This window comes from Strigops habroptila, chromosome 5, assembly GCF_004027225.2.
Source record: "Strigops habroptila isolate Jane chromosome 5, bStrHab1.2.pri, whole genome shotgun sequence".
Taxonomy (NCBI): domain Eukaryota; kingdom Metazoa; phylum Chordata; class Aves; order Psittaciformes; family Psittacidae; genus Strigops; species Strigops habroptila.
Genome location: NC_044281.2, coordinates 433,605 through 445,916, shown reverse-complemented (window position 1 = coordinate 445,916; position 12,312 = coordinate 433,605). Strand labels below are relative to the sequence as shown.

Genomic DNA, 12,312 nt, shown 5'->3' with positions numbered 1-12,312 from the left:
CGGCAAGTTCCTCTGTAAAGTCCCTTTATTTTTTTCAGGGGTTTGTGTTCACTGTCTATTTTTGAAACTTAGTGTCTATTAACATTGATGTTTTAATTGTATTTTTATCTTTTCCTTTTAACGGGGTTAGCAGTTCTGTGTCTGGGGCTCTTTAGGTGTTTTCATAGCTCTCTCTCTGCAGTATAGCTCAGTTGCATCTGCTGCTGCCTGTGACAACTTCTGATAGTCAGGGGTTTTTTTTTCCCCTTTGCACTAAATTATTAGGTTTGTGTGTATTAGGTTTAACTATTTTGCCAAACAGATCTTCCAGGATTCTGTGCATACCAAAGTGATACTAAACGTTGATAATTTAGGAAAAGATGTCAGCCTGCTGCATTTTTATGTGGAAGCTTCTTAAGAAAAAAAAATATTCATAACCATGTTCATGATATTTATTCAAGTGTTTTTATACTGGCGGATGAAAGACTGGACATGAGTTGGCAATGTGCACTTGCAGCCCAGGCAGCCAGTCGTATCTTGGTCTGCATGCAAAGGAGCGTGGCCAGCAGGTCAATGGAGGTGATTCTGCCCCTCTGCTCTGCTCGGGTGAGACCCCACCTGCAGTCCTGTGTCCAGCTCTGGAGTCCTCAGTACAGGAAAGACATGGACCTGTTGGAGACAGTGCAGAGGAGGACCACAAAAACGATCAGAGGAATGGAGCACCTCTGCTATGAGGAAAGACTGGGAGAGTTAGGATTGTTCTGCCTGGAGAAGAGAAGGCTCCAGGGAGACCTTATTGCAGCCTTTCAGTACTTAAAAGGGGCCTATAAAAAAGGTGGGAAGATGCAACAGGATGAGGGGTGATGGTTTTAAACTAAAAGAGGGGAAATTCTAGCTGGATGTGAGGACAAAATTTTTTATAATGAGGATGGTAAAACACTGGCACAGGTTGCCCAGAGAGGTGGTGGATGCCCCATCCCTGGAGACATTCAGGGCCAGGGTGGATGTGGTTCTAAGCAACCTGATCTAGTTGAAGATGTCCCTGATCACTGCGGGAGGGTTGGGCTAGATTACCTTTGAAGGTCCCTTCCAACACAAACTATTCTATGATTCTATGATTTTCCCTCTTAATTTGGAGAGGAAATATCTTTCATATGCCCTCTCTCTTTCTCATGCTCTCACATTCACTCTCACATACTATTTAATTCCTGCGGCCTTCCTGATGTTAACGTGTGCTGGTCCAAGTCTATTTAAATGGTAGAAGTTCAACAGAAAATTTTGTGGTAGACATGTTTGGTTTTGCATTTGAGAACTGTTTACTGATGAGACCTAGATTTTAGTCCCTTACCTGCATCTAGAAGATGGGACATCTTCTAGAAAAAGAAATGGCCAAGATTACCAGAGTAGTAGGCAGCATCTTCCCAAGATTTTTTTTCTTTTCCAATTTGCTCTATTGTAGCAATTTCTTAAGTCTTCTGACCAAAATCCCCCCTTTCTTAGGGAAAGGGAGGCAAGACATCAGTAGGAAAATTGATCTGCTATGGAAGATGCCTATTTGGTTGGGGGAAAGTTTTTAAAACACACAGCTTCACTATTACTCCTCAGTTGTGCATCATGGTTTGGTACTGCTGTTGCTAATAAAAAGGAGGAGAAAAAAAAAAAAATCAGAATTTTTTCTGGAAACACATCTGAGCGGGTTTGTTGGTTTGTTTTGTTTTGGTTTTTTATGTTGTGTGGGATTTCCTGTGTGCCAATGACAATACACAATCAAAAGTGTTTGTTATACTGTTATGGATATTTACAATTAAGACTGGAGTTTTTGGCTGTGGAATTTTATAGCTGGCATTGGGAAGCATGAAATGACTGTGGTTTTGAGTGATTACCTTCGAGATGATTGTATTATTTTCAGAAGAAACAGTAAATGTTACTTTTTGGGGGAATTGAGCAGGTCTGCAAGGGCTGATCTTATCATTACTGCCCATATTTAATGTCTGACAACCAAGTATCCAGGCTGTTTTGTGTGCATGGAGGAGCCTGATGAAACAGAATGGTGTGCTTCTCTTTCCATTTCAGTTCTTTCCTTCATGCTACTTTTTCCTATTAAGCTATCAGTGAAATGGACAACATAGTTATTGTGCCCGTGCCAAAAGTATCTTAAATACTGTCCATGCAGTCTGGAGGAAGGGGAACAGGCACCCTAAAACTTCCCAGGGGCAAGATTTCAAGTCATCAATTGAAAACTCATAGATTGACTTCTGAGCAACTCAAAACCAATGTCAAAACACTTATCCACAATTTTCAAGCATCTTCTGGTCTGCCCCATGGAAGAGCAGGTGGTTCAGCATCATTCATTGCTTTCCAGGAAAACAATTTCTGCCCTGGTTTGTGTCACTGCAAATTACTGGTACCACTTGCACCCCATCATAGCCTGCATTGAGGATGCTGCTTACAGCAGCGAGTTGATGTAAGCCCTTCTTTAATGGGGAGGTTATCATATTTAGTGCCATTATGTTTCATTAAAAGACTTCAGATAATCTGAAACACAGAAATATTCTCCATTAGGTAAATGGTGAGTTTGCGACCTTTGTAATGCTCGGTTCTGTAGTCTTATTTATTCCAGCCACATCAATAGGTTTGCAGGGCTGTATGCCTCTGAATCTGAATTGCATTTGGAAATTTTCATGTTAATAAACTGGGCTTGTGAGTAAGTGAGGACAAATTTTAGGACTTGGGAAGTATTTACTCATTGCAAGGCTAGACATAATAGTGTTATTACAAGTGTTGCCCAGGGCAAAACTATTACTGTTCTTTACAACTTCTAAAATGTTTAGATTCATAAATGTAAATATATGGATTCATTTTTACTTATTTATTTTTAAGGAATTGTTTCCTGTTTTACCTGCTGTCTTTAATCATAGAATCATAGAATGGTTAGGGTTGGAAAGGACCTTAGGATCTTTAAAACACATTCCATGGTGCAAACTTCAGGTAGTTTTAATATGTACCTAGTTTTAAATTAAATAATAAAAGTTACGGTATATTTACTTGTTGTAACTGATCTGGTAACTAAATGGACATTAGCAGCAGTAAAAGTGACAGACAGCACTCCAGGGGTGTTTTGTGTCACGTGTGGTTCTTGAGCCCAGATTATAGAGGCACCTCCTTGGTCTTGGTTGCTGAAGAAGCTGCCTTGTTCTTTGAGGAGTCAGCCAACGAGTGCTATACATGGTTCCAATTCGGCTGGGGTGAAACCTGCAGAGAATAAATACTGCTTCTGCAAGCAGCTAGTTTTCTGAGGCCTATGAGATGTGACAGTATTCTGCTTAGCTGATAAATTGCAGTGTAGCAGGAAGGATGCTACAATGAGTATTGATTTCTTTTGTGCATAGAACTAATTTTGCTCCAGCTTGTGAATTGCCTTCATGAGCTGACAATCCATTAAGGATCACTTTGTGTGTCTCTTCCTTCATTATTGCTTCTTTTACTGCTTTCTGCTTTACTGCCTTTAAAATACACTGTCAAGGCAAAAATAAAATAGGTAAAGAAGAAACTGTAACAGGAGCAAAGCAATTTGTCTCCTGGTAAATTACTTTATTGCAAAAAATATTTTACCAGGAGACTATCTACAAAGACAATTTCAAGGAGCTAAACATATTATATTAAAATTATTTTATAATAGGGTAACTCACCTAATGGTTGTAATTTTGTGTCACAAAATACACCTTTTACTGTAATACCGTTGTGTTTTTTTTGAAGTCTGAAGACATAAAATTCCAGTTCTATGTGGACATAACTTAGTTTTGTCTATTCTGCATGGCCAGTCAGTGCCTCATATTATGAATATGTGCCAGTAATACGTTCGCAGATGCAGTGCTTGGTTTGGTTCATGTCCAGGAGGGCTGTTTATTCTTATTCTGAGTAAGCATGCAAGCACTCTGGTTCTCTATGTTAATTTGTTTGCTTTTTCAAGAGAGTAGACAAGGTCTGTGACACAAGTGCATCAGTAATAAAAAAGTAATTTTTTGCAAGAAAGTTTGGTATTTTCCTTAATCGTCTAATTTTGTTGATTCAGTTTGCGCATTTCCATTGTAGGAAGGGTTGTAATTAAAAATTCCTAGATAAGGCTATCGACTATAAGGCTAGCAGTAATCAGTGTATTATTTTAGTCACCAAGAAGATTTTTTTACTCGTAATAACTTCCCACATGTCTTTGTTTTGTATCCTTTTCATGTCATTTTGTTTGGCATTGAGCAAGTCGTATCCTCCCACAAGTCTCCTGCTACTATCAGTCTCTTGAGCTGAGGGGTGGATATTGACTGTCTGCCCAGTGGTTTGTGACCTAGTGGTGGACAGCTCTGCTGAAGAGCTGGGCTGCATTTTTAGGAAACAGATGTTGCTCTTCAGAGCTGCTTTTAAAAAATACAACTAAAATGTCCTGTGGCACTGGCTATTAAAATTTAGTTCAGTGTAGTTAGTCACATAAGCAGGGTGGCTTTCACACTGCAGAATTTTTCTCCTTTTTTCCGCCACTTGGACATTTGTTTGAGGGTCTGATTCATCCAATTCCTGCAGCTTCTGGCAGGTCCCGAGTTATCCTGCCAGGAACCTCAACCCTAGTTCCTGCCGGGAGTTCTCCGGTAGGCAGTGGCCTCATTAGTCGCATCTCCTAGCTCTCTCATGCAGATGCTTTGCTATTTCTACCCAAGAGTGACTCTAAATACATTAAGCAAAGTTGTTCTGTATGAGTGGTTGGCCAGACTCTTGATACTTTCTTTTTTTTCCCCCATCTCTTCTTCCTTACACTTATGCTTTTAACTTTGGCTGAGACCTACAGTATTATCTCCCCACTCTTGTGTTCTGTTGCCTCGGATAAGTGACCCAAGGAGGAATGTTCGAGTCGATATTTCTTTTTAAAAATAGTAACAATTGAGGTCATTAAACACCTTTTGGAAACTGACTGTTTCTTGATTTCCTTGGAAGACCATGGCAAGAGTATAGAAGTAAAATGAATATGTGTTTTTGCTAAAATGCATGGTGCCATGGGGTGCACTACATCCTTCAGCCCCATCTCAAGGGTGGAGAAAGGATGAATTGGATAAGGCTGATCAGTTCCAAGATGAGATTTTCTGGAATAGACTTAAATCTGTCTTTCCAGTATGTCGTATAGATGAACTCAGGATTATTACTGGATGTAGAAGTGAATAAAATTGATAACCACTCCCCAGACTACACATGTGAAATTGGGGAAATTTTAGTTTGGCAAAATAGTTTTATTCCAGTTGATTTACCAACTGTACTAAGCTCTTTTTTGTTGTAAACCATGCTGTCCTCCTGGTGGGATTCAATATTGTAACTACTGGACTATGGAAGTAGCTATAACTATCCCTGTGGATGCTTTGAAAATACAATGTTTGGTGGTTTTTTTTATTTTTTAAAGACATTAAAAACAATCTCAAAGCTTGGATACTCTGTATAAACTCAGCAGCATATTTTTTCTATATTTACATTGACCTGACCTTCATTGGCTGGATTTCAGGGTTTGTTTTCTTTTTCCTTAAAAGCACCTTTTTTTTTTCTTTTTCTTTTTTTCTTTTATTTCTTATTCTTTGTTTCCTCCTTCTTTTTTATTTTCTCCTTCTTCTGTGTTTTCTCCTTTTTCTTCTTTTTTTCTTTTTTCTTCCTTTTTTCTTTTTCTCTCTTTTTTCTCTTCTTTTTGTCTTCCTTTTTTTCTTCCATTTTTTTTCTTTCTTTTTTTTCCTATTTCTTTTTAATGGGGAAGGCTTTTTATTTGTTTTGGGATTTATTACTTTTTTGAAGGGGGGTTGGCTTTTATCAGTGTGTACTACAGCATTCACTTTTTTTTATTTGTTTAGGGTCAAATCCTTGGCCATGTACATGGAGCATCAAGAGACACAGAAATCAGAGGTTTGTGCTATTTCTGAATACTGTTGAGTGTCAGGGGGACTGGAGGCACCTGCTCCATGCTCAGGTCCTGTGTCAGCAGACACCTTACCAATTTATTCTTATCCTTTATGGTGGTCACTGAAGCAGTCAGGCGCGGAGCTGGGATTAATGTGGTCTGTAATTCACTTGAAGTCCTCTTGAGACTTCTGTAAAGGATGGTTATGAAGCAGCTGATGGTTCTGTCTCTTTCTTCGCCTTTCCTCAGCCCTAAACCCTCTGGTATTTTACCCGGTCGTGTTGCGTGGTGGGGATCAAACAGTGGTCAGTTTTGCAGCAGCATCTTTATGAGCACAGAGCTTTTGAAGTCAGGTTTTTTTTTTGTTTTTCTGCTGGTGTGTGTTAAATATAATAGTTTCTACTGTATAAGTGTATGTATGTGTGCAACACCTCAGCAACGAATTGTTTGATGTGGCTTTGGGGAATTGGATAATCTCACTACTCAAATTGGAGTTTTTACTCTGTGAACCAAATGAAGTGTTAAATCCCAGGTTTCCTGATAAAAGCATAAATCTGCCATGGGTAGATTGAGAGACTAGTTTTCCATTTAAAATACGGGATGAGACAGTTCGAATTTTATGCACATAATACACAACTGTTTTAAATAATAATAGAAAAAGATGATAAGGACTGTAAGCTCAGCATGTGAGTGCAATAACTCTACAGTAAGCATAACACACACACACACACACACACACACACAAATCCGTGGAGGAACACACTTTTCAAAATGCACAGGAAAAGCTAACAGCCCAGCTTAGCTTTACCAAAGACAGTTGGTAATAAGAAAAGCAGTAGTCTTATATTTCTTCCCAATGAATAAAAGCTTTCCCAATAATAAGGCAAACTGAACCTTGTGAGGCTTTTCTATGGGGTCTTCCAAGCCGTACCCAAAAGTTGGTAGAGCCGTGGCAGGAGGAAAGGGAAAAATTGCTTTCATTTTAAATGAAAAATGATTAGATCTTTTGTATATTTCATAGTATATTACTTGTCACATACAAAAAATCTTCTCACTCCTATTGTACTCGTGTGCTGGGTGCTAATGTTTGTTTGTCTGCTTATAGCAGAAATAATTTTAGTATTCAAAACATTAGCATGCCATCAGTTGATTTGAACAGTACTTTTGGATTTCTCCTAATGCCAACACTATTGATTTTTAGACCAGAGCCTCAGTAAATATTGCCTTTCTTGTCATAAATTCTTAATTGGTTTATGATTTAGATGATTCAATCTCATAACTCCTAGAACTCTTATATCAGTTCTTGTGCATTAGTTTAATAGTTTCTCTATAAGATAATTAAAATAAAATTCTCTTTAGAAGTGTTTGGGGTCGGTTGTTTTTTTTTTCATATCCCAATTTCTACTATTGCCAGCTATAAGTTTTCAAGGCTTATGCAATGAAAACAAATTAATCGTGAAGTATCTTGTGAAAAATTTTTTTTTTTATTGTTTCTTTTTACAGACATTAAAGCTTCTGTAAGTTTTCAAATGACCACTTTTGTTTTTAATATCCCTTCGGCTAAAGAAAAATCACTGCTGAAAGATAAATGAAAAATCGTTTTGTCCAACCACACTTGGACAAAGTAGGTCTGCTTTTGCTGTATATTTATTTGAAAGGTTTCTGAATGTTAGCTAGTTCTTACAGCTCCTAACAGGCTCTCTTTAAGTTGGGAAAGACTTTTGATGGTTGAGCATGCCAATGAGCTGAACATGCAAAACTGCTGTGCGTGGTATTTTGTGATGACTATGAAAAGAGTTAGGAGTGAGATCTCCACAATTTGTTTTGTACAAGACTAAATCCAATACCAAGCAGTGACTTTCCCCAGGCTGAACTTTATATGCCAAGAATTTAAGAAGCTAGGATTCTTACATTCATATGGGCTTGAACCCCAGAGAATTCCCATCGCAAAACAAAGGGAGGTATCTTACAGGGAAGAAAACAGGAGGAACAGAGCATAGAGAGGAAGCAGAGAAATCATATAAACTAACCTTTGCAAAGGGAAGAGTTTAATTTCCCTCTAATTTTAATGAAAAAGAATACAACATTAAGATGTTTGCAGGGTGAGTCAGTTAATGTGTGTCATCGTGTGAGTTTTGTTGTTAGCTGAGACAGAATGATGCCCAGGATTAGAGGAAGAAGGCAAATACCTGAAGCTTGTATATGGTGGGTCTAGCCAGGACAGTCTTGGTCTGTGCTCAGAGTGCACCATGTGATGCAGTCTGCTGGAAGCTGGTTGAGACAGGATGCTCTCGGGCACAATACAGGGGTGGCCTCACTGGGTTAGGGTATGTTGACATCATTAACATGAAATACACCTTTTAAAAATCCATTAGTTTGATCTTAATTTAATTTAGTTTGCCTTGAGTTCAGGTTTCTTTTTGTAATAGTAAGCTGTTCAGCTGCATACATTTTTATATTCTAGTAATCTAAAATACTTTGAAGTATAAGTTGTTGTTTTAATGTCACAATACTTGAGAAAGGATGTGAAATATGCATAACTACGAAAAACTTGGAATAATGTGAAAACAATGAGAAGGGCAGAGGAATTGGGAGTGTGGGAGGGAAATACTACTCAAGTCTCTTTCAGCAACAGCGTACTTAAAATAGGTAACTCTTGTAACCACTGCATTTGGACTGATTTAACTGTAAAGCAGAGAAGGGAAGTTACTCTCCCGTTTTTGCAGTTTACTGTTTATAGTGAGATATTTTGATTTTATTCTGAAGATCTTACAAGTGTTTTAGAGCTACATAGATAATTAAATTCCTTTTACCCATGTATCAGCTTAGTCTATAAGGTTGAAAGTTGGGGATTAAGAAAAATACTTCTTTCAGTATTACTTGTTCAGAAGTTAAGATAGCCTTATCAACATCGAAAATACTTATCATAGTTGTAATGCTGATTTCATGCTGCTTTCTGCTTCAGTGAGGATTTTGGCTTTGATTTCTGTGGCTTAGTGACTTAATCTGGATGCAGGAGGTCTGAATGCAGCTCATGAAATTATCCTTGACCTTGAGCACGGAAGTTAAAAAAACTTTGGATGAGAACACAATTAATGACTACATTTTTATTTATTTAAGTATCATTGTTTCATCTTACATGTTTGGGCAAGTAAACTGTTGCACATTGATGTGAAGATTAGTGTAGATTTTGTCTGTTGACTTGAGCTAGTCCTATCCTGTCTGCTGTATATACTTAATATCATACTGCAGTGATAACTTTTTTCATACTTAAGTTATGCATCTTTAAAAAAATATTAAATATACCGTAAAGTAATTTAATGAGAAATTGGAAAGTTCTGTAGCTGTTTTTGTCAACCAGAAGACTTAGCTGTAATCTGAAGGATGACTTGTGTTAGTTTTCACATTTTTAGTGTCTATCACAAAAAAATCTGTGTGATTGCACATAAATGTTTACTGGTAAGCATAAAGCATTTTTCCCCGCTAATCTTTTCTATTTCAAAGCTTTAAAAAATGATTTATGAAGTAAGAATAAATGTACTAAATTTATCTTAAAAAACAAGACTTAAATTGTAAGCATCTGAAAAATTATCTGTTTTGAGTGGAAATGAGCTGAGATATAGACAGCTGTCACTTGTTTTTCTTCGAGTTTATTTTCCCAAATTTATTTTGGAGAGTATATTGTCATGGAGAAGTCTCTCCTGTGGGGCCCGTGTAGAGGGCTCCATTTTGCAACCGATTTATTATTTGTCTCTGTGTAAGCACTGCTGAGCAGTAACAAAACATCCCTGTGTTGTCAACACTGTTTCCAGCACAAACCCAAAACAGAGCCCCATACTAGCTGCTATGAATAAAATTAAACCTATCCCAGCTAAATCCACTTTTCTCATAGAGGTGGGACCAAGGAGTGGGTTGGTCTTGGGTGTCCAGGGAGCCATTGTAAAAACAGCCAGCACTCCTGGGGATAAGGTTCAGAAGTCATGGTAAACCTATTGGATTTCTGTGAAGTTGCAGGCCTGAAGAGAATACATGAATTAGGTTGGACAAATTTATGTGTATCAGCATTACCTTTTTCTCCCAGACACTGGAGAAGTTTGAAATTGCACTTTTTCCCTATTCTCTGAATGACTTTTTTTTTTTCTTTTAAACATAGCTTTGATGAGCCTGTTAGTGGTGGGAATTGTGTATTTTGAAGTTTTCAAAATATAAACATTTTACTTGGAGTTGCCAAACAACTGCTAAAATGCTTCATACTTGTCCCCAAGCTGTATTTCCCGCACTGGTCCCAGGCAACCCATTTCCCGTGCAGGTAAACTAGTTTTTCAGTAAGGATTACAGACCTGCAGCTCCTTTGCTTTTAATCTGATGTCTCATGTAACTAGGAGAGATGATGGAGGTGTCTAATGTCACCATTTCTTCAGAGAGAAGGATAGGGCTGGAAGGTGTTGGAGGCAGGAAGGCACACTGCAATGTTTTGCTAGATTATTTTAAAATCAAACACTTCTTTCTGTAGGCATTTCAGTCAATAAAAGGAGAAAAAATATTATGTTTTGGATTATCTGGTACATGTTTCAGAAAGTTCATTTTCTGCCAGGAGACTCAACGTGATGGAGAAGTCACTAAAAGCTTTGCTATATCTGGTAAAGGGGAACCTGCATTTACTCAGCTATCCCATAGGTACTTTGCCTAGAGAGCTTTGGTTTCCATTTTGCCAAATCTTTTGATCTTTCTTCTCAGACTGTGGCTTTTTTTTAGTAATGATTGTTTAAGTAAGAGACTACACAATTTACTTACATATCCGTCCTATAAAAATGCTGTATAATAGGGAAGACATTGAAACAAGATTGTTGTAGATCCTTGTTCAATCAGTCCACATAATTTAATGAAGAACAAAATCCTTGGTAAAATATTTTACAGGTATTAAAGCATCCTATCAATAATGAACAGCCTCCCCAACAGGTATTTAAGTTCTAATGAAACAAAATTTAAAGTATTAATTACTGAAGTATAAAGCTGTGTTTTCATGGGTTTAATCTGTGTGATTTTGTTTTTAGGGAAAGGCTCCCTGCTAGCTTGGGGTTGTTCTGTTCTGCTTGAGATAATCATCAAATAATGGCTAATTCAATACAGTGGTCAGTTCTGTTGCAGATTAGTGTAGCATTCAGCAGTAAAAATAAATATCCCAAAACTGTATGTACCCAAAGCACTGTTTAATTCTAATACAAATTATGCTGAATGTTTCGCAAATTTACATGACTTGTTTGCAGCCTCATGGTCAAACCGAGATAATGAGATCTAAACACCAAGATTTAGGCTTAGGCGCAAATAACACAGTGTCTCTAAATGCTTTAGTCTGCCGTACTTTAAAATATGCAGCTCTTTTAAATTTTGCAACTTCAATCCCTGGTAAATGGGATCTTAAAAGTATGAAAATTGCTTATCGGAAGAGAAAGAATGTTTAGTTTGCTGCATAAAGTCTTTTGGAGGTGATTACTCTCTCAATAAAACACTGTGTTCAGCACTCTTGTGGCACAGGCATCTGTCACTCAAACAGATGTCACCCCATAAACCTGAGAATATAACTCTTTTTTTGCCATACAGCGTGGATAAGTGAAGCCTTCAGGTTGATATACTTAGTGACACTTGTTCAAGTGACAGATGTTCACGTCTAGTAGTCCTCAGTGGGGAGATGACCTTGTTGTCTTAGTGGGAGTTGTGTGTCAAGTGCTATAATTATACGTGCAGAGAGAATATATGCCTTTATGAAGGATTAAATTCATACGGATGTTCTTACACTTCAGATTGCTGTGTGTGCAGTGGAGAGGCTTGGAAATTAGATAGCAGTGTTTCAGGATTTGATTCTAACCTGCCCTAAATAGAGCAATATTAACTCAGTGAACTCTGTAGATGCGAAAAACCCCAAAACTGTGGAGGGTGAATGGTAGAACAACAGGCCCAAGACTCAACATTTTTAGCTTGTTCCTTACGCAGGGAAAAGGTGAGAGGTGATGGGCACAAGTTACTCCTGGGGAGATTCTGACCGAGAAATTTTTTTCACACTGGTAACAATCAGCCATTGGAATAATCTCCCCAGGGAAGTAGTGGATTCCTTAACACTGGACTCTCTTAAGATTCGGCTGCACAGGGTGCTGGGAGTCTAGGTCATGCTTTGCCTAGAAAGGTTGGACCAGCGATCCTTGAGGTCCCTTTATTCTATGATTCTTTCTCCTGGATGGTTTAGCTGTTACCAGGGGTCCAGCTTGGAGGGTTCATTTGCTGAGGAAATATCAATAGTTGCATGTAAGGAGGGTGTAGGGAGAAGGTTTTGGTCTGAAGAGCTAAAATCTCCAAACTCGTAGTGTGTGGTGCTGTCCTCACCAAGCAGATGTTTAAGCATTGGTCACACCTAGCTA

General features: G+C 38.0%; 1 protein-coding gene across 3 annotated transcripts in view; it reads left to right on the top strand.

The window, feature by feature from the left end:
- The window catches only part of ZNF804A (zinc finger protein 804A), a 212,805-nt gene that overhangs the window by 88,004 nt on the left and 112,489 nt on the right, over positions 1 to 12,312 (top strand). For all 3 annotated transcript variants that reach the window (XR_003991690.1, XR_003991689.1, XM_030488455.1), the window contains exon 2: positions 5,853 to 5,904. Coding sequence is in view for 1 of the 3 variants with exons in the window: in XM_030488455.1 (XP_030344315.1) it covers positions 5,869 to 5,904 (36 nt within the window). In the remaining 2 variants the exon portion in view is untranslated. The remainder of the gene's footprint in view (positions 1 to 5,852; positions 5,905 to 12,312) is intronic.